Source organism: Cygnus olor, chromosome 2 (assembly GCF_009769625.2).
Source record: "Cygnus olor isolate bCygOlo1 chromosome 2, bCygOlo1.pri.v2, whole genome shotgun sequence".
Classification (NCBI taxonomy): Eukaryota; Metazoa; Chordata; class Aves; order Anseriformes; family Anatidae; genus Cygnus; species Cygnus olor.
The window spans coordinates 23,023,905-23,046,806 of NC_049170.1; the positions used below are offsets into that span (position 1 = coordinate 23,023,905).

The 22,902-nt window shown below is 36.7% G+C and overlaps 1 protein-coding gene across 1 annotated transcript in view; it reads left to right on the forward strand.

Annotated features, from left to right (window-relative positions):
* Positions 1-22,902, forward strand: part of RUNDC3B (RUN domain containing 3B) — a 52,736-nt gene that overhangs the window by 16,442 nt on the left and 13,392 nt on the right. Inside the window, exons 4-8 of the mRNA XM_040548898.1 lie at positions 1,269-1,354; positions 5,376-5,465; positions 8,621-8,701; positions 9,964-10,132; positions 15,105-15,262. Coding sequence (XP_040404832.1) covers positions 1,269-1,354; positions 5,376-5,465; positions 8,621-8,701; positions 9,964-10,132; positions 15,105-15,262 — 584 coding nt within the window. The remainder of the gene's footprint in view (positions 1-1,268; positions 1,355-5,375; positions 5,466-8,620; positions 8,702-9,963; positions 10,133-15,104; positions 15,263-22,902) is intronic.

The following is a 22,902-nucleotide window of genomic DNA, read 5'->3' on the forward strand; positions in this document are numbered from 1 at the left end:
TACTAGTGGCATGCATCAGTTTTACCTGTGGTCCAGAGGTGTTTCTGCTTCAGTCTGGAAGCTGTTAGTATGTGTTTGCCCAGGCCAGCTAGCACTGCTTTCACTGCAGCTGTGTAGGTTAGTGGTTGGCTAAGCAGAATCATCAGGGCTCGACTGTGTGTATTCTAAATAGCTGCAACATAAAGGCAGCTATCCAGGGAAACATCCTTTTAATTTTAGTGTAATTGACTAAAGCTTTTGCTGCGTTGCTGGTATTTATAAAGTACTATATATTTGCTATTTAGCGTCTATCTATCTCATTAGAAATTTAATTTGATCTACGTCTATATAAACTGCAAGTAGGATTGTAATCTAATACAGGTAATTTTGGTGGAATGCTTATAGTGATATTCAGCTAGATGTCAATAAGCACCAAATGTATTAAATAGAAAGGTTACTTTAACGATTTGTAGGTTTATAGGGGCTACAGGAAACATTCCTGGTGTTCGCAAATTAACAAACAGGACTGAGGCAGACGTTAGAAATGTCTTGTAAACTGTAATCCTGTCCACTAGACCTGCTAGGTATAAACATAGTGCAGCATTCAAATTTATTTTTATAGCTGCAGTTCGTTGAATTGAAACTTCTTTGAATTAAGTTTTGCTTTTGGATTACACGTTTTTTAGGCCTCTTGGGTTTGTTTTGTCCATTCCTTTATATTATGTGCACCTTCTATAATGATGTCTCTATTGAGAAAAATATAATTTATGCAAATTAGGTGATATAAAAATATGTCACTGAGTTATGAAGTCTCTATTTTTTTAATTGATCCCACAAATATTTGAATGAATGCAGTGAATTAGTTCTTACTTAAATCACCTTCACTTGGGTTACTGCTGCTTTACAGTGGAACTGATAGGATGCTTCTAATACCATGGTCTTCAAAACAAAAAGCTTTCTGTCCTGGTCTGCTACCACCTATGCACTTGAAATTTTGAAAAAGAAAATTTAGAAAATTTAAAAAGTACACAATTTAAGCAAAATCTTTTTTTTCCCCTTCAAATTTTGGTGAACTTTATTTCACGATATCTATTTGTAAGAATGCCTTTTTTTTGTTTTCATTATTACTCTAATGAAGAGCAACAATTTCTGTTTAGTAGTAATTTCGAAAATCACGATAGTGTCATCCAAGTAAATCAATTTCATTCATTTTCAGATGTAAAATTAACTATTTCATTTTATAATACTTAAGTATTTGATATCTGTTTTGTTTTTTTTTTTTCTTGCAGGGTCGAGCCTGGATCAGAGTAGCACTTATGGAAAAACATTTGTCTGAATATATTTCCACAGCTCTGAGAGACTTCAAAACAACCAGGTCTCTAAGACTAATTTTGCAGTATTTTAGCAATTGTTGCTGAAGTGAGGGACTTGGGTTCGGAAGTGAATATTCTACTTGATTTGTGTAGGAAAGGATGTCGCTAGTTGAATAGATGTAACCTAGTAAAAGATATCTGGACTTAGCATCAATTGATAAGATTTTAGCATGGGTAAAACTGCAAAAATTGCAAATTCCTGTGTGATTTAAAAAATGTGGAAATTTGTCTGGAATTCTTCAAAGGTCAAAAGAGAAGAAAACTTCTCTAAAGAAGAAACTAATTCTGAAATTGTAGCCCGTTAGGGATCGAATCATAAAGCTGTAGAATAGTTTGTGTTGTAAGGGACCTTAAAGGTCATCTAATTCCAACCCCCCGTGCCATGGGCAGGGACCCCCCCCATTAAATCAGTCTGCGTAAAGCCCAATCCAACCTGGCCCTGAATATTTCCAGGGGTGGGGCAACCAGAACTTTTCTGGGCAGCCTTCCTCTGGACGTGATCTTCCTCTAGACTGATCTAATAGGTCCATGTTTCTCTTGTTTCCAGTCTGTACTGATGTTTGGGATTGCCCCAACCCAGGTGCATGTCCTTGCACATGAAGATGTTATAGAATCATTTAAGTTAGAAAAGACCTCTAAGATCATCTGGTCCAACCTTTTACCTAGCACTGCCAAGTCCACCATTAAGCTATGTCGATGAGCTCTACACCTACATGTTTTTTGAATGCCTCCAGGAATGGTGACTCAACTGCTTCCCTGCGCAGCCTGCTCCAATACTTCACAACCCTTTCAGTGAAGAAATTTTTCCTAACGTCCAACCTAAACCTCCCCTGGCACAACTTAAAGCCATTTCCTCTTGTCCACTTGGTGCATGGGAGAAGAGACAAATCCCCACCTCGCTGTAGCCTCCTTTGAGGTAATTGTAGAGCACGATAAGGTCTCCCCTGAGCCTCCTTTTTTTTTCAGGCTAAATAACCCCGGCACCCTCAGCTGTTCCTTATAAGACTTGTTCTCTAGACTCTTCACCAGCTTAATTGCCCTTCTTTGGACACACTCCAGCACCTCAATGCCCTTCTTGTAGTGAGGGGCCCAAACCCGAACATGGTATTCAAGGTGTGGCCTCACCAGAGCCAAGCACAGAGGGACAATTATGTTCATTTCGAAATTAAATAATGTTGACAGAAAGCTGTAGAGACATTTTTTAGACTCAGAGAAACTTTCCTTGGAGAAGAAAGGAGAATTCCAGGAAACTTTTGAGAAATACAGAACAGAACTAGAGATCAGGCTTAGGTTGGATTCTTGATGTAATATGAAAAATATGTAGCAAATTTTTTCTGTACCATTTGATGGTAAAAGCTGTTATGGACAAGAATATGTTTTGCAATAGAAAATATTCTCACAGGTTTGGACTGGTACTAGAGAGTGTATTGATTTATTATATGATACTTGTAACAAGGGTGTCTAATAGATTTGTGATGTAAGTCTTGCCTGTGTTGTAGTACTTTATGTTGAACTCAGGTTTAGACAAACTGAAAGGATTACTTAATGAGAATTTTTTTCTGTAAGGACTTCTGTTCATTTAGAATGTTATTTCTGCTTATAGTACTATTTTCCCACAGATCTCAATATGTTTTGCCAATATTAAGATGACTGAAACACAGCTAGGTAAACATCCCATTTTATGAAAGTTTCCAGTCCTGTCATCTTTATTTTATCCAGATCTGCTTGCATTTGCAGTAGACAAGAAGCTGATAACACAAAGATTTCTGGTAAAGAAAGTTACTCGTGTGGCCTCAAACTGAAGAGTCACTTGGGTTTTTGAGGGGGGGATGAGGAGGAAGAGGAGGGTCACAAACTATATAGTTAAGTAGTACATTCTTTGTGCCTGTTTGCTAGTGCAGTTTGTTTGCTAGTGGATAAGAGTGATCTTATTTTATTAGGAGTTTCAAATTAATTTATATGAGCATATTGATATTGCATATATTTGAATGTTCTTTCAATGGTATAGATTTAGGAAACCATCTTTCTTGCAATCCAAATGTAATAAGTGCAGATTTTGTTTTGAAGTATTATTGAAAATACGTCTAATAGAATTAGTAATTGCACTTTCAGGTCTTGGTGATGTGAATTTGAGATCCACTAGCAATAATGGGCACACTCACCTTCCCACGTGTCGTCCACGTGTTGTTTCAGATACCTAATAAGTGGCCTGATTTTTCTGGTGATGCTTTGCACAATTTATTTAGCATTTTAAGTTATTTATTGTGCTATGTGTATATTTAATAACTACGTATATATATATACTATACATATTTCATGTGTGTATGTAGAGTAAGATGAATCTATCATACTGCTAGCTCTATTAGAATCCTGCTGTTTTGCTTGGCTGTGTGATTTTAGGCCTAGTCCGTTAATGAAGCAGCTCATTATTAATGTAGGGTCTTCATTTTACACTTGGTACAGGGTTAGACTAAGCATGGGTACACAATTATTTTTCTAACAAATTGGTCAACAGAAAGTCTTACGTTAAAGCAGACTGTGTTTTCTGTTGTGAGATGCCAATTGTAGCAGTGAGCAAAGATCTGTGAGTTTTCTAAGGGGGCTTTAAGTTTTGGCTGAATTACTGTTGCTGATTTAAGAAACTGTAAAGCTAACATCTGCATCTTGTTGTTTTAAGTATGCCATGTCCTTTTTCTGTGTGAGTGCTTCCCGGGTACCATGTTACAAGATACAGTGAGCACAGTACCTGGCAGTGATTTTTATAAGTGGCAGTGAAAAGGTTTGTAGTCGCTTGTACTGGGAGCATTGTTTCTAACTCGTGAATTAAGAGGTGGATTGTGAAGTCCATCTAGCACAGTATTCTGTCTCAACTAGTCGCCAGTTTAGCCTCCTGTGACGTTTCTTGAAGTCAAGGGTTAGGTTACTGAGTCTGTACATTGTACAGATGACAGTCCTGGAACTGGAGTTATCTTCACAGAGGAAGTCTCTCAGATTTCTTGCTTCCACTGTAAACATCCATGTTCTTGGACATCTTGTTTCCATGCTGCAAATGGATGCCTGCTATGAAACCACAAAAATGGGAATTCTGGCTGTGTGCATTTAAAATGAAGTCCAAACATTTTGGAGCTGTGCCCCAAATGTCTTTTCTGGATGTTTGCCATACGACCAACTTGAGCTATTGCTTAGCCATTTGGTTGCTTTCATGCAGTTCTTAAACAGATGGAGCTTTTGGTAGGGCAGTGTTGCTACCATTATTTGCCTGAAAGATAGGTTGTCATCAATAACCTGGCACCTGTTTGCAGTCACTGATTACCAGAATGTATAGGTGGACAGTGCATCTCAGTTTCAGGTAAGTGACCTCTCATCCTTGCATTTAGCGCTGAACAACACGCACTTCCCCTTTTTTCAGGTGTAATGTACAGATATTTACTGACCTTTCTTCATCTGCTGCTACCAAGAATCCTGTAAAAAGGAAGTCAAATTTGTGTGTTACTTTGCTAAACAGATCAAATGCCTTTTTTACACATTTACAAGTTATTATCACAAAGACATGCATGGCAGTGGTGGGTCCTGTTCTGCAGTGCTCTGCACATGGAACGTTTCTGTCTGAAAGTAGCTTCTTTGGTAGCTGTGAGGAGAAAATTAAAATAATTAGAACTTTTTATTTTGTTGTTACCATGAAATCCTTTTTTTGAATGTACACAGTGCGACTTCTTTCAGCAATAAAGATTGTCTTCCTTTGCTTTGCGTTTTGTCCATCTACCATTTCTTAGGCCTAATATTACAAATTCTTTTTAGTTCTGTCTCTGTTGTTAGGTACTCTAAGATTATGGTGTTCCATGTTATTCATTCCGTTTGTTTGCTTTATTTGAAATGAAATATGAGTGCCCCTAGGGTTGTTTTTATTTAACAATATGGGTTGTTTTTATTTAAACTGGATTTCTCAGTTTTCTGTTAACTATGAAAACCATCATTATTTGAGACAAAATGGTGTTAATAGAAGTAATTTCTTTTTTCTTGAAGGAGATTTTATGAGGATGGAGCAATTGTTCTTGGTGAGGAAGCAAATATGCTTGCTGGCATGCTGCTGGGACTCAATGCAATTGATTTCAGGTATTGTATTCGTGTGCTTTGTAATAGAATGCTCATAGAAAGTACTTGTAAATCGATGCATTATAGAAAACATTGTTAGATTACCTTGATAATTTGAGACCAAACTTAGGAGGAGGGAGAGAAAAAGATCATGAATGGCTCTTCTGGTTAAGAACTAAATTATGGCATAGCTTATATAGTTGAATGATTACATGGTCTTTCTTTCAGTTATCAAAATCCTGAAAGCAATCAGAAGTGTAATTACAGAAGATATATCAAATCTACTAAGTGAAGCTTACAGACAACTGAATCTTTTATTTTTAAGACATAAGGAAAACGGTGAGATTAAGTACGTGATCGTGCACTGGTATTGAATGATAGCATTGCAATTGCATATATAGAGGGTGTAGCATCTTTAGCACTTCTAGATTTTAAAAGCTTAACTTGCAAACCACTGTTTAATTTGCAGTTTGAGTGCAGTTAATTACAATACAAATGTCATCAGATTACCTGATTTACCTTTGCAATCTAGCTAGATTTTTGTGTGCTTTGTTATGCAATTAACTTTTTTTTTTTTTTGGGGGGGGGGGTGAGGAAGGTGCAAGCACACACTAGATGATAATGATTTAAAAAAAAAAAAAAAAAAAAAAGGAGGGGGGGAAGAAAAAAAAGTCACGATAATATGAGCCTGAAATGTAAGGTAAAAACACTAGAGTGCCTATGAGAAGTTCTAACCTGACTGGTGTAAAGCCATGTTAATATGTTTGGTTGGGTCCACACAGACACAACAAGAGCCACTAGAAGGTTTCATAATATGGCATAGGGAAAAGGGTAGTTTTAGTTTCTTGGCAGTACGATGTTAATTTTTACCCTCCAGCAGCACTGATCCTTGTCACAAATTGGTTTAAGAGATAAACTAGCAGAAAATAATGTATAGTATCACTGGGTGCACTGAGTGATTGACTCTACAGCTAAAAGGCCTGTAGAGATGTATTCCTGCCTGTGTATCCTTATACCAGTTTGGGGGTTTGTTGGGCCCCTCTGTGAACCAGCTTAATTTGATAGAGTACAAACATAGCAAGTAAGACAGGATAGCTTTTTGTTGTTAGCTGGTTCGATTCATAATGCATCCTTTTAGTGGCAGAGATGATGGGACCATAAAGCTTGAAGTAGAGAAATAAAAAAGGGATTGAGAAATGTCTTTTCTTTCTGGTGGCAGTGACCCTTTAGTTCAGTTGTCTATGGAACTGAAAGTGGATGCTAAAGTGGAAAAAAAAATCAGGCCTTGCTGGCTGAACTAGCTCATCATAGAATCAGATAAGTGCCAATACCACGGTAAGGAGGAGAAGGGGGTTGGGGTTTAAAAGGCCCAAAACGACCACAACAACACAAAGCCAAAACAGGGTGTGTATATGTGAAAAAAACAGGATAGTTTCTCTTGCCAGCATTTAGTCATTAGATTGGATTAACTGCATCATCAAACATATGTTGTGGGGGAACAGAAGTGTGCTTCAGAATGATAAGAGAGCTGGCCTTGCGTACAGCAAATTCAAATCTTAGCAGATTTCATTAGTTTAAGTTTACAATATGTAAAATTAAAATGTTTTTGTGTTAGCGTTATACTTGGAAGGAGTATAGCTATACATGAATAAGAAGTGTAGCAAGACGAGATCTGCAGTATGTAAAGCCTGCCATAAATAATAATGAATGGACTGTGCTTGTCTCCCCTGAGCCTCAGCGGTACAGCGTATTTGTATGAAAGCCTAGTTGTCTGAGTGTGCTCATCCTTCTTTTATCCTCTGATATCTAGTGTGAGCACATTTAGTAGGTATCTGTTAATAGTATTCAGAGTAATGACTGGTTCTCGCTGGAGACATATTTATCAGTGCAGATTGTAGGAGCCAACAAATATTCTGGGGAAAAATAGGAACCTAGACCTACAGGAGCACATTTATAGTGCCATGTGTAATTCATAATATTGTGGTTTAAATGGCTGAGAAGCTATAGCCATTCTTTGCATATTACATTTGAGGGTTTTTTTTTGTATTTTTTTTTTTTTCAGTTCAGAAAGTCTCTTATAAATGCTGGCTGGCTTATCTATGTGGAACTGGGCTGTGAGGCAGTGGCACAGGCTGCCCAGAGAAGCTGTGGGTGCCCCATCCGTGGAGGTGTTCAAGGCCAGGCTGGATGGGGCTTTGGGCAACCTGGTCTGGTGCGAGGGGGTTGGAACTGGGTGATCTTTAAGGTCTCTTCCAGCCTAAACCATTCTGTGATTCTGTGTACTGTGAAAAACACTTTAGGAGTGGAGATGGGGAAAATCCATGTGAGGACAGAGTCTATTTTTTTTTCTCTTTTCTTTTATTGGAAAATAAAAACCTTTCAGACGTTATTCCCAGATACCACGTAAGTGACCGCATTATCAAAAATGGCACTTCTCAATTAAGCTAGCAAAAGCTGTCTTGCCAGAATGTGTTTTTTGATGACAAAGAAAGGAGGAGGGTGTAATATGGGCTTTGCGTAAGCATAATTAATTTTCTCACTTTGATAATTAAATATGATTCAAATACAATCATTTAGATTTGGTACAAAAAGAATACAGTGCAGAATAGAGCTTTATAGAGCTACAGTAGTATAAGAACATTTTGTGAATGTTAATTTCATTAATGTTCATCATCTTACAGCAACCCGACACCAGAAGGTAATTGAAAGGCGAAAGTCTGAACTATTTTCGAGAACTGATTTTTTTGACTTAAAATTAGAAGAGTGGTTACGTAAGCATTCTGGTAGCATTTTAAGCGAGCTTTAATACTGATAATTCCAAACTCACATGCAGCTCTTCTGTTTCTCTTGTTTCAGCTAAATTTCCTTTTTGTCTTATTCCCTCACAGTCCATCTGTATATTCAGAATAACAGCAAGTATTTTTAAAATGGGGTCTATACCACTTACCCTGATCTGTTCCCTGATTCTGTGGGATTTCTGTTTGTTGGGTTTTTTGTTATCCTGTAATACTGAACAGTCTAGCTCAGTTGAGCAGGATTTCACTGTTAAATTCTTAGGCCTTTCATATTACAAAAAAGTGAAGAAAAAAATCAAATTTCTTGTTGGTAAAATGGAACTTTCATTGTCATTTAATTTTCCTGATAATAATCTTACCGTTGTTTCTCTGTTTTATTAGTTTTTGTCTGAAGGGGGAGGGACTGGATGGCAACTTTCCAGCTGTCATAGATTACACACCCTATCTAAAGTTCACCCAAAGGTACTTTTTAATCTGCTTTTTTTTAATATCAGTGTCAAAATTTTACATTGTACTGGGCCTCTTAATTTTCATTTCACAATCAAAATAATATCCTTATATAAATATAAACCTGTGATTAACATATTAATGACAAATTGTATGGTGCAGTTAAAGCAGAATTGCATCACATCAGGAATTTTTTATGTCATGTCAGTAATGGAATTTGCAGAAGAAGGAAGTAGAGCCCATACAATGAAAGTTTCTTTTTGTTGCATGGAAGTATAGAGCAAAAGCTTCAATGGACCATGATCTGAGCTAGAAAAGAGCAGGGTCAGTGGCTTGTCCTTAATTAGATTGCTTAGGCTTAAGTTGTTGAGCTCTCTGCTTGACCTTGTAAATGAAGTCTAATGTGTGGATTCACATGTGCATCGTGCATGATAAAAACAAATCTTCAAAATGCACATTTGAAGCGAATAACTTCTGTTATTTATTTTTTTATTCTTATTTTATTCTTTAGAATAAATAATTTGATAAAATATTAACACCCTATTAAAACTTTTCAGCAAATCATAGGGTAGCAGGAATCTGACTACTGGAAAAAAAATCAAGTAGTAAATGCTGTTGATGTAGTGGAAAGCATAGTTATAAAGGAGGATTTCAGATAGGTATTGGGATAAATTAAAATGCTCATCTTTGAGGCAGATGTCTGAATATTCTGCCATATGTTGATTCTGGATGATATGGAGATATTTTAACACTGAATCTGCGTACTATCTAGGGACATACTTATGTTCTGTGAAATAACAGGCACATGGTCTTCACTATAACCACAACTCTCATTTAAATTTATCATTATTTAGTATAATGACAACCATTTTTTTTATTGTTCTGCATTTTTAGAAACAAATACAACTTATGTTCAAATACTACTGTTTGTCCTAAAATTGTGAAGAAAAGATTAAGTCACCACTTACTTAGGTAGCTTATGGTAGTGCACTGACCCTTTATATTCCAGGAGAGTATCCTGCATACAATTGTTTGACTTGGCTAAGACAGCAGGCTGAGACTTGACTAAGATGACAAGTATGTTTTTTTAGGTGGCTTTATAAATAAGAGCTTGAAACATAAGTTGTATTTGGTGATTTAGCCTCTATCAACATTCCCATTGTTACTGGTTTACAAAGCTTCAAATATCTTTAGGAGCTGCGGTGCTTTAATTTCAAGTTGTATTTGCATCTTAACAAACACAGGTATTCACTTGGCTAATAAATATGATCCTCCAGTTCTGACAGCATCAGCAGTGATGAAGAAGAGCTAAGAACACTGGGCAGTAGTGGCAGTGAAGGCAGTACTCCAGAGAACATTGGTCCTCCTTTCCTCACGGATGAAAACAGTTGGTACAACAAATGCAAAAGGGTAGAACAGAAGTATCGGCTTGCATTGGAACAGAAGGTAAAAGATTAGTTTTGTGTTGGGGTGGTAGAGCCAAAGATGGTCACCAACCAACTGATGACATACCATTTAAGTAAAGGCAGAAAAAATATATATTATTTAGCTTCATGTAAGTGGTCTTCAATTTTATGATCCTCAGAATATCTGAAGTAATAATTGCACTAAGTGTCTGCTCTCCGATTACAGGGAAGAGAAGTTTGGGAAGGGGGGAACAGAAGAAGAATAAATAATTCAGAGGTCAGATTACAGAGTATAATGGAGAAGCTTTATCTCCTTTTCCCAATCTCAGAGTTACAGACAGTATATCTCTGAAGCTGTTAGGTTGCAAACTTGAAGTGAACATGACTCCACATTGTTTATTGCTGTACACAGACTCCCAATTGAAGGCTTTAATGATGGTAATAATGTTAAACTTTAACATTTAGCCTAACAGTAAACAAAGTTATCTGTCTAGGAATGAAAAGCAAAGCTATCTTCTCAGTAATACTGAGATAGGTTTTGAAAATATATATAGTTTAAGACTTGCCTCAAGCTGGAATGGGAAAGGAAAGAAAGATTGTTTTTGATTGGAATAGTTGATGTGACGTATTGAATGTCATCATAGAAAGCAAAGGTAGGCTCTCCCTCTAACCTTCAAAAGACTCAAAGTTGAAGGGAAATTGTAATGTATGTCCAAACTTTTTATTATTTTAGTATTTTTAAAAGCAAAATGCTTGTCAGTATATTGTAATAGCGTATTAAAACTACAGAGATCTGTATTAGCTAATGGCAGAGAGGAGCAGACTTCATAGACACTGAAAAATAGTGCACAGAAAAAGAAAAGAGGGGACAAGTAAAATAGAAATGGAAGAGAAGAAAAATGGTAGACAAATAGTTAATGCTTTAAAATAACTTTATTAGTATTTTAGTATTATTTTTCCTAATATCAGAATGTGACTTCCATGAAACTCCCAACACAATAAACCGTATGAAAGGCTGAAACTGTATAAAGATGCTTGAAGGTGTAATTATTTCCCTCAGTTTAGGGAATTAGAATCAGAAGATTATCCCTCTGCCTTTCTAGTTTCTACTGTATGGGGGGGATGTGAAGGGACAAATGGCATCTAGAATGGATCTTCTAGCAGTTGCGACTCAGTGCATTAACTGTGGTAAACACTGATCGAAGTCAGAAAATATTCATGGTTAGTGTGCTATCGCCACCCCAACAGTCCGTGAGGCTCAGGATCATAACCAAGACAGCATTTCATCCATGTTTCCAGACAAAAACATAGGATCAGTTTGAACACATGTACACACAAACACATGAAGACTGTAGAATATTTTGTTTTAATGAGTGTCATTAGCTTTGAGGACCCATTGAAAAGAACAAAATAGTTGGATGGGTTTTTTTGGTGGTGTGTTTTGTTGTTTTTTTTTTTTTGGGGGGGGGGGGGGGGTGTCGGGGGGAAGGGGGCACATCTAACTTGTCCAAAGAATGGAGAATATCCTATCAAAGTTGTAACAAACATCTCTAGAAAGGACATTGAAACGTGGTGTCCAAACGTGCTAGCCAGAGTCACAAAGTAGTTCTCCTTCTTACCAAAGCACAGATATCTTCTGTGGCTGTAGTAGCAAATGGAGGTTTTGGTTTATTTGCGAGTCTAAGATCCAGAAGCATTTCTATTCTGTGGAACGTTGTTCTTAGGCACGGATCTGATACTAGGTGTTTCGAATTTTTGAGCCATTATTGCTACATTATTCTTGATAGCATTCCCTTAATGAACTACCAGCTAATACAGTCAACTAATGTGGTGGTGAATTCAAGTCACCTTTATGTTACAACTGTGAAAACTTTGGGGTAAGCAATGCAGTTTTGAAAACAATAGCGACTCTGACAGCTGTTGACACTTTCCTAATTGTCCTAATTGTTTAGGGTGCCTGTGGGAGATCTGTAACAACAAAATAACTTTTAATCACATGGACAGAAAATTTTTCCATTGCCTAATCTTCATTTGAGGTCTGCCTGCCAAATTTTTCTTCACTTCAGCTATACTACTTCTGTTCTATGGTAACTTGAATAAGTGACCATTAAGTGGTTACAGCATTTCTCTCCCTTTCAGGGCCCTTCTGGTGGCATTAAGTTGCAGAAATAATCAAGTTGCTCACAATGCAGTGGGTAGCAATAATTACTACCAACTAATCAAAGGCAGAGTGTTTTCTTTTAAACAAAAGGGCCTTTCTCACATCTCTGCGTTAGAAAATTCAGTGTATATGACAAGAAGACGAAGTTGAGAATAGTGTATTTTTAGTGACTGGCATAGTGAATCTGATACATTCTTCTTTTCCTCTATCACTGCTCACTTTGCACATACAATCATAAATTCCATTTGGGAGTCTTAAGTATATGTACTACAGTTGTTAATACCACAGGTGAATCATTTTTACTAGGGCCACAATATGACAAGAGATTGGATTTCAGATAAGATAAAGGTACCTGTATCCTCTGAATTTTATGAGTGGTAGGATAGGATCAGATATTATTTTAGGAAGGTAAATCCTAGCATTGCTTTATTGGATCAACAGTGCTGTGCTGGTTTAGACCAAGGATCAGTCTGTCCTACTATCCTATTTTGGGTACTTGCTCAAAGTAGATGTGGAGGGAAGAATAAAAACAAAGCAAATATATATGCACAGTTTTTTCCTCTAGTACTCTATTGGCTAACCTGTTTCAGCTCAAGGACTTCTTGAAGCTGTTATTATAAGTCTGTTTAATAACCTATGAGGAGTCCCTCTTCCAAATATTTGTCAAATATCCCCTTGACCTCTTGCAGGTTTTTAGCATCCATACTTTTTTTTTCTTTTTTCTTTTTTTTTTGGCAAAGTGCTGTGCATATCTGCCATCTGTTGTGTGAAAAGCCACCTCCTTTTCTGTCTTTTGAATTTGGTTCCCGGTAGCTTCATTTCATGGTGCCTAGCTCTTGTATTCTAAAAAAAATTACGAACAGTCAGTTCCTTCCTGCCCTCTCAATGCCACCCTAGAGATTGTCTTTTCCAAGTTGTCTTTTGTCCAGATTAATGAGTCATTGTTTACACATTTGTTAGTTATCTGCAAGTTATCTTTTGCCTATTTTGGCATGGTATAAGCTGTTCCTTTTTATGTAGTAAACTCAGAAATTCTTTGTGTACTGTTTATACTGGAATTTTGTATACTTTCACTGGTGGGATGATGCATCTGCATGTCATTATAGATAACAGGTATTTACTGTTCATAGTATTTTGTTACTGATACTGATGTTTCTCATGTAAAATCTTTTTCTTAAATGTTTGACATTTCTGGGAGGCAGAAAATTTGCTTATGTCCTAACGTATCATTAAGTACTTTCAAAGCACTACTTAGAGCTCTGGGGAGTAGCTAAAGAGTCACAATAGCAGTAATGCTTGATGAGACAGAACTAGGCACTCTAAGAAGCTCTCAAGATTCCTTGGAACTTGCAGTGAAACCAAAATAAATTCCTATCCCATGCAGTTCTACCCACTCTATATTTATACATAATGTAGGAATCACAGAGTAGTTGGATGCTGTGGTCAGAAGGCACCTCAGGAGATAGTCTAGCCCAACCCCACTGCTCTAGGAAAGGTAGATAAGCATGTTGCTTGGGGCCTTGTTCAGTCAGGCTATAAATATCTCAGCGATGGAGAATCCCAAGCCTGTCTAGACAACACATTTCAGTGTTCGTTTAAACTTTTTTTTTCCTGTTTAAATAAAGTTTCACGCTTTTCAGTTAGTGCCCGCTGCCTGTCTTGTTTTCACTAGATACTGCTGAGAAGTCGGATGCTGTCCTCTTTACACCCTCCCATTAAGTATTGATACACAGTGGTGGGATTGCCTTCCCGGAGCAGTCTTGGCTCTTTTTGTATCCTCATATGAGAGATGCTCCAATGCCTTAATCCTCTTCACAGTGGTGAATCACCATATTACTAGTTTTTTCCTGGCCAGCAAACATGATACCTGTGTACTTAATACAGCAGGACACCTGTTCTGTGTCTTTATGAGAACTACTTTATTTTTTTTCATATTGGCACCTGTGAAAGCATATGTTTTCCTGCAAGCTTCAAGGAATGTGCAAAATTTTATGGAATATAGGCTAATTATATTCAGCTTTGGCTAAGAAGGGCTGTTGATAAGAAGTTACTTGTATATGAAATGCTGAGGCTGTGCTTGAAGAAGAAAATGAAATAGATTCTTAGTATTGTAAGCAGATATGTTACACTCTTAGTGACCGTCCTCCTATCACAGCTGCTGATAAATACTTGCATTGTGTATTTTTGTAAATGACAAAGTAGTTGGAGTATGATTAGTACTGCCCCATATCTTTTATAGTATCAGCTGGAAAACTGATAAAAATGCATATGCGTGTTCCAGCTATACACGTCCAATGTTACTAAAGTGACCTTTACGAGTTTTCCTACCTTATACTCTCCCGTAGACAAATCTTAACATCAATAACTTTCTTCTGTCATTTTAATATGTAATGTCGTATTGCACCATTCTGCTCTAAGAAAGAGGTTTTCAAATACAGTTTTTTGGATAATAATACTGGACCCCTTTCATTAACTATATGGATACATATTACTCTTGTCTTTCTTGCACAATATCTAACATCTGGCATCTGTTAAGTCATCGAGTCCTGATCTTGTTCTTGTGATTGCTTTATGTTTCTGAAAACTGAACTAACGTTTCATGCTAGTGGCATTCCTCTATTGTTGTTTAATCTGTTTTTCTATTCCTAGTCTGGAGTATAGGTAAATACAGGATTTTCTCAGTACCTATTAGGAAACACCTTACTAATCTTAAGTCATTTTAGTAGTCAGTTTAAAAAAGAATTTAAAAAAATAGAATTGTATACATTTTAAACCAGAAAACCTGAACGTACATAAAGAAAACGTTTCTGGTTGTATGTTCTTTAATTCTTTCTAACACTTTTATTGCCAGGGTTACCTTGAAGAACTGGTACGGCTCAGAGAAAACCAGCTAGCCGAATCTGTCTCACAAAATAAACTGCTGTTACAAAGAATTGAAGATATGGATCTAGCCCATAAAATGGAGAAGGAACAGCTGGAATATATCATTGTGGAACTGCAAGACCAGTTGTAAGTTAGTATAATGGAGAAACGTTGTTAAAGCAGTATTACTTTATTTAATTTATTTAAATATACAATATGAAGAACTTTTGGTCCTGTGGAAATGAGTCAAACTCCTTATAGAAATCAGTTTGTTGTAGCTTTTTTTTTCCTGACAAATCTTATATTCAGAAATCCTTCCCCTGAAAAAAATGCAGCAGTGTAAGACAGAGTAATTCTAAGCTTTTTTCTGCAAATCTGAAATTGTTTAGAGACTTCCTTAAATTTTTGACATGTTTTTTCTAAAATCTTCTTCATATTTTATTACTTTCAGATTTAATATTACTCTTTAAAAAAAAAAAAACTTTTTAAAAAGGTAGGGAAGCAGGAGAGGACAAAGCTATTTATTTTCTTTCTTTGTATAGGTTCTATTTTATCTGTGTGGGTCTTAGACACAGTAGAAGTTCATCCGATAACCCTAAAAATATTCAGTTTGATGAAACAGTTTTCTACTTACCTTAATCTTTAAAGCAACATGAAAGGCTAAAACAACAGGAAAAGGCTTAAATCTTTTAATAGCATAAGTGACTCTTAATATGGTAAATATTTGAGTGTCTTATGATCCTTAGGTAATTTATCCTCATGGCCCTGTCTGTTGTGTAAGACAGTACCATCGTTTTTCAGAGACACTCTCTGGCATTGTTTAAAGATCCGTTTAGATGGACAACTTGCTGTGAGGTGATAAATTGCCACAGTAGTATACAGCTGCAGTAACTGTATGTTCCATTCTGTTCATGTCAAATACAAGATAAATAAGTTTATCTTAAATTTGGGGTATTTTTTATATATCTGAGCCCTGAAGTAAAATGAAAGTGAGATGTGTCCTTTGACATAATGCAGAATGAGGAGAGTATAAAGACGGCTTAGGATATGTAGGTTCCCTCTGCCTAGGGTCTCACAGAAGGGTTTGTTCTATGCAGCAAAACATATTTCTGGCTTGTAAACAAAGTCATTCCCCCCCCACTCCATCTTGTGGGAAGTCATTTTTTGCCAGTGCTTGAAATGGTTCTGTGAAAATCCCCAGGAATACAGCATTTGCATTATATTTATGCCACAATCCCAAAATCAAAGGGAAAAAAAAATTCCCGAGTAGTACTTTTTTTTTTTCCTGATCATATGTACACTTTTGAGAGATACTTGTTTTAGAGTTCTTTAATGAACTTACTGATATAGCTAATGACTCTTTATATACTTTTTGGCCTGCCTGAATATTTTGGGGTAAGGGCAGGGTAGGGAAAGTGTTATTGGGAGTGGAAAGCGAGTTCATTTAAATCCTGATATTTGGAAACTGGGAACATTCAGACCTGCTGTCCATTTTTAGCTGGGCTGTATGAAACTTGACTGTCGCAAAGATCTCAAATCTTTGGGGTTTAATTTTATTTGCTGGCTTTCTTAATGTAAAGGCTTAAATTGTGGAGCAGTTCTGTTGTATCTTGACAGTGTGTTCTTGTATAGCTGTTTGTGAGACCTTGCAGTCAGGATCCTGGACTACGCTAGATAATTGGAGAGAGAGGTATGAGCAGAGAGTGCCTGTCAGATAAACTCTTCTTGAAGTATGTTAGGAGCCCATAATTCCTAATGTGGGAGAGGGAAAGGAAGGAATATTGCTAGCAGGTTTCTAATGGTGAACACCAGACATAATTAGCATCTTTTAATCGTTCTTTTTTACTTGTGGGTGGTTTTTTTGTTTGTTTGTTTTCCCTGACCAAGGATGAAGTGCTGACCTGGCAGCAGAATGTTCTATCACTAGTGTATCTGTAATGAGGCATGAGTATTGGCCAATTGCTTTTTATGGTCCAGCTGTTTTAGAACAGTGTTTATGGAATTCCATACCTAGTGTTTTGCTCTCGTGCCATTTTTAGCATTTTGAATTTGTGAATGTATTCTATAATCTTTCTGGATTTTTTTACCGGCAGCTAAGAGAAAGTTTGGGATTGTAATTCTGTCTGAGGCATATCACATTAATGTTTGTAAAAATACTTTGAGATCTGATTTGGGATCATTTTCTGTGTAATGGAAACTATTATAAATAAACATTCTATATTTTGTTTTTAATGTTGCTGTTCTCTTCCACTGGCTGTTGTTGATAAGGTAAAAAAGGTTCTACTGCTTCAAATTTTTGTTTGTTGATGTTTCCAAAATTGTATTTCAAAGGCATGCAAGTCAAAATATTTTACCTATTTTCTCAATGAATTAATGGATTTGGGCAGAATCTGAGTCTGTTTAGGTCTGCTTCCAAAAAATAAAAAGTAGAGGGGAGTGGAGGTTTGACTTTCTTGGCAGTATAGATTGTTATTGTTGCTGACTTGGAAATGAGATAACACTGGTGGTCAACAAGACCTTAGGTTATAAACTAGATTACCCACATAGAACCTTTTCCATATTCATATTTAATAAGGCAATTTGATGTAAAGCACAGAATGCATACAGAAATGGGAACAACTTAAGTCATTTTTGTCTTAGACTTGCTATGAAAAACTTAATGATCTACAGTTTCAGTATTCTTAACTTTGTCTCTCAAGCTTGAGTATCCAACCTACAAAAAACAGTTTTTAATCTATTTAAAAGCTATTTCATGAATCTCAAGAATACCTTTTTTTTTTTAGATAGTGAAGCTGAAAATTTGACAAATTAGTTATTCACAGGAGAAAAAAAAAAAAAAGTATCTCAACTTAATTGGATTTCTTAATAATATGCCCAGTCATCTGAGGGTTGGATGTCTCACTTTGGCAAACTGATAGCAAACCAGGTTAGACCATGAAACTGCAATAGACCACCTGATTATCAGTCAGATATATTTAAACAAATGCACAGCTCTTGCTCTTTTACCACACTCAGTATCTGCAAATGAAGTGATTGCCTGGTGATTGTCAGTTGTAATAAGGGCAATGGAGGCATATTCTGGCTTTCATCTGCTTCCTCGAGAAATGTTTGCTGTCACTGTTGCAGTGAGGGCATTAATATTATGGTTCTGTTACTTCTAAAGGTTTCCAAAGCAAAAGACAGATGTGGTTTTGAAGATACTTGCAGTCACGTATAAATAGTAATTGGAGCATTTGGTTTGGGATTCAGTAGAGCTTACAGAAGTTGTACCTGTGACCCAACTTGCGTCTTAGTGCCCAAGCTGATGGGCACTATTATATATATATAACTACTAACCTATACTGCTACATCCTACCGTTGGGCCTGGTCCTCTCGCTGTTCATTTTATGGCCCAGTAAACAGCACACTCTATGTATGTGGCAACTGGCTACGCCAATTTGAAACAACCCAAGTCTGGCTGTACCTGGGGCTTACAGCAGCTCAGCGTTAGAGACCAGTGCTTTTGGCTCCACTCTTCTATAAAAATAGTCTTTCTTACAGTGAGGGTGGAGCAGTTCTTAAATGAATTGCTTAAAATTAACAGCTTCCAGGAGGACAGACAAGAGAAGCTCATGATCCTTAGAGTGTCTAACTGAAAGAAACAGTTTGGTTTTCATAACGCCCAAAACACAATGGGAAAGAGAGATCGAATCATCAAGGAACGGGATCCTGGAGTATTCAAAATCACAAGGGCAGCCATTTCTTCTTCCTCTAAGATCCTCCAGAGAAGTGTTGGATGCATCTTGGAGCAGTAGTCTCCAAACTTTTTTTGATCACCTATCCCATCAGTCAGAGGAGTGACTGGGCAAAATAGGAAACTGCCCATAACAGCTTTGCATTATAACTCTTCATCTCAGTTTACCAGGCTTTTTCTTTTTCCCCTTGGGTGATTCTTGGTCTTTCCTTTAGCTTACACACTAGCTGTACCTAAGTCGAAATTTCTCTGCTGATCTTTGCAAATTTAAGGTTTAATTTGAGATTCTGTATCTGAAATTGATATTTATATGTTAAATATTGATATATGATTGCAAGAGGGATTCCACCAATTTCCTGAATAGCGACTCATCTCCTGGGTAGTGACTCACTGATGTTATAAAAGCTAATCACTTTACCAGAAAAAAAAAATTAAATGCTAAAGAAAAAGGAAAGCATTGTAAACAAAGGTAAAACTCAACGTTAAATGCTTCACAATATATATCTTTTTCTGCTGTGATTTTGTTGTAATGATCAGAGTGATTTGCATAGTTTACCAATATTGATTTTCTTCTAATGTATTTTGTAGGTGTTTACGCCAGTGTGCCTGGTGTAAGATGGTATGGCCGCTTTGTCCCAATGGGTGCAAAATACATACTGCCATAAATATGTATATGAAAATATAAATATATATATATATACACACATCTATATAGTATCCCATGTATCTAAAATGTATTTCTTAGCTTGGTCAGTTGCTCTAATGTTTTATAGCTCTCTGTTTATCTCCCTCTGCTGTTTCTCCCCAAATCATTGTTTTGTTCTGGTGCTTTGTTGGAGGGGTATGTGCAGGGAAGGAAACTCTTCTGTGATTGGAGTTCTGTCTTTGGTTATGGCACAAATAAGACTCAAATTAAATTGTAGGGACACTCATGTATCACATTGTATTAAGCATGTCTGTATAATTAAGAACTTCTTGTATGATTTAGCAGATCCTAAAGTTAGATTTATTTAATTTGTCTGGCTGTTACTTTGGAAATGGTCATTTTTTTCAAGGCCCAGATAATGCTTGTACTCTGTTCTTTAGATTTTAATATACCTGTCTGATAGATTGAGCGACGCCGTTCCTATCTGGATAAAATCAATGTCTTTGTAAAGGCTGTAAATGGCAGTTTAGTTGCAACCCTGAGAGACTGTTTGCAGCAGTGACACTGAAATTAGAGCAAATGGTCTGTGCATGTTTCCACTTCTGAGCAGTGCACAGCCTGCTGCTTACGCTTCTCTGTCTTCCAGGTATTGACTGCTGGAGTACACGGTGTTCACGTATTTTTCAGCACTGCGTTGAGCTCAGGCTAAGATACCCTCCCTGCCTTTCAGAAAAGTACATTAGCTCATTCTCAGCAGCACCTGAGCACAGTCATAATCGTTCTGAGAGCAGCGTGCCAGAGTAAATTCATGCCTGTTGAAGTCTAGGCAAAATGAGCTTCTCTTTGTTTGAAATACACTGTGTCCTAACAGATCTATTTTGGAGTTAGATTAACTGTAGATTAGAGGAAGATGTATTCTTTGCAGCAGAAGTGATTCATTTCCAAAGACAGTTCATGCCCCAGTTAGTCAGAAATTCACTTATGACAGTAGTATCGGTGCTTTTTGTCCATTTGTCAAGGTTTGGTTTGGAAGAGCCTTCAGAGTGCTGCCACAAATGTTTGGCCCAGGAGCAGGCAGGGGAAGGTCACACCTGGGGGCACAAGGTTGTAGAGGATGTAGGCTATAACCTTTCTATCAAGGGCAAAGCAGAGAGAAGCTCATCCAAGGAGGTAGAAACAGAAGGGTCTGAGCAAAAGCTTTGAAATCCTAACCAGCGGTTTGTGCCCCCTCATGAGTAAAACTGTAAATGTGGGTTGCCTGCTTTTGTAATTCTCCCTCAAAAGCTAAATCATCTAGAGAAACAGGAAAGTTGGGGCACTTCTTTAGCACTCTAACCTTTGTTTTCAGATAGTCCTCTCGTAAGGCTTTTCTTTTTAAAAAAAAAAAAAAAAAAAAAAGATTTGCTCAACTTCATAAGTATAGTAAATCCAGGTTGTTAGAACTAGAATATTAAAATTTATTGTTTAATCTATTTGGTGAATTTCTTTACTAGAACTTCAAAATTGAGTGTTAATTCTTCTTTCCTTTTAAAGCTTTCATGGATCCTCACTGTCAAACCAGAGTTCATGTTAGCCACACAGTTATTTATAATGCTGTCCTGTCTCCCCTAGGTTTGCAGCATCAGTTTTAAAACCTTATTATCGCAGTCTGGTCTGTTTTCAGCCCCTTGTTTTCTCAATTATTACTTTTTTTTAACTTTTGAAACATAGCTTAGAAAAAAATCTTGCACATTTTGACAGATGGCATAACTGTTTAGTGTATGCAGTGGTTTTGATCTTGTTTTTGAGGAATTTTTCCTTTGAAGTTTGCTGCATTACTGTGTATATGTCTCCTCTGTTGTACAAAGGCATGGACAGGCAGCAGGAAAAGTCCTGTTTCCAGTGAGGCAGAAATCCGCCAAGACATGTGAGTTTTCTTTTTGCTTGAAAGTGTAATGAGGAAAAGGTCTACAGCTGGGTGCAGTACATAGATTTCCTGCAATACAGAGTGACAGAGTAAAGAAACATGCAGAATTAAACAGAATTGCAGCCAAGACTCAGACCTGAGGGAGGACACAGCATTCTTAGAACCCAGAGGGACTGGAGGATTTCTTGTGCAGCAGGAAACCCAAACTTTCTGGATTGATAGCCGCCTGAAGAAGACTTAGTATGCAAGATGCAGTTGATAGGGAGATAATTCTTTTTAAATTCTCATATTTTAATGTCTGATTCTGAACTTTTAATTAGTGGCTTGAAAAGGCTTATTTTAAAAAAATATATGTATAAAAGTTAAAGGCTTTTATGTTATTGGCGTCATCAAGGACGAGTAGTGGTGGTGTATCTGCAGCAAAATGCTGGCTGATTCTAAAGTGCAAAATACTGTTTTGTTAGGAGTCTTTCCTCTCTTCACTCTTTTTTTTTTTTTTTTTTTTCATATTCTTCTTAGGAGATTTGAGAATCTTTCCTTTGAGGACTTTCCTTGGACGATTTTGCATACTTACTACCATGCTAATGGCTCAGTGTCTACCTTCTCTGTATTTCTAATATGGAATACTAAAATCGGTCTTTATAGTGGCATCCTTTCTCTTTTCTTCCATAGCTACGCTTCCCTGGATAAAGGCATTGTAACTAAAGTGACACAGCAAGAAAGCTTTAAGTTAGCAGGACATTACCACTATGCGCATTCCAAATTCCAGAATTCTTATCCAATGGAGAATTTAAAGTAAGGCCTTTCCAATTGGTAATGAAAAGTATTGAACCTTTGAGGACCTCAAGGCAGTGCTGTTGCTAATGATCCATATTCCCAGTAGGGAAACATATTGTATGGATTATGGATTTCCATCCTCAGTTAATGTTACCTGAACTGTGGCAGAAAAAAAATATTTTCTTTGGCATAACAATGCTAAAGAACCTGTACAAGAAGTATAAATTTATTCATTTTAATTCCATTTGAAATTTAACTCCAGAATTATCTCATGTCTAGAATAGGTGAACCTGAGACTTTGGTTTCATAAAAGGACTTTTGAAATCTGATGCTCGCACTGTGAACACGGTGGATAGATATCAACTAAAAATAGGGTAAGCCAGTTGTAATATGTAATCAGCAACTCCTTGAATACAAAAATGGAAACAATTTGATCTCCGTCTGCTTTACCCATTTAGATAAATAAACTTGAGTTGCTGTTTGCTTCTGAGATTCCAAATTATTCTTGCTTCATTTCTTTGCTCTTGTATTCATTTACTAGAGGTTTGCTTCTTGATATTTATAGGAAAAACTAGTAAACAAGAGGAGTTGAACAAAAGTTTTTTGTATATGCTTCTAATGTATAAAACACAAACCTACATGAAGTTTAATACCTAATTAAAAAGACTTTAAATGTCAAATAGTAAAAATGTACACAATTTTTGTGTGCTAGGTTAGTACGGTGA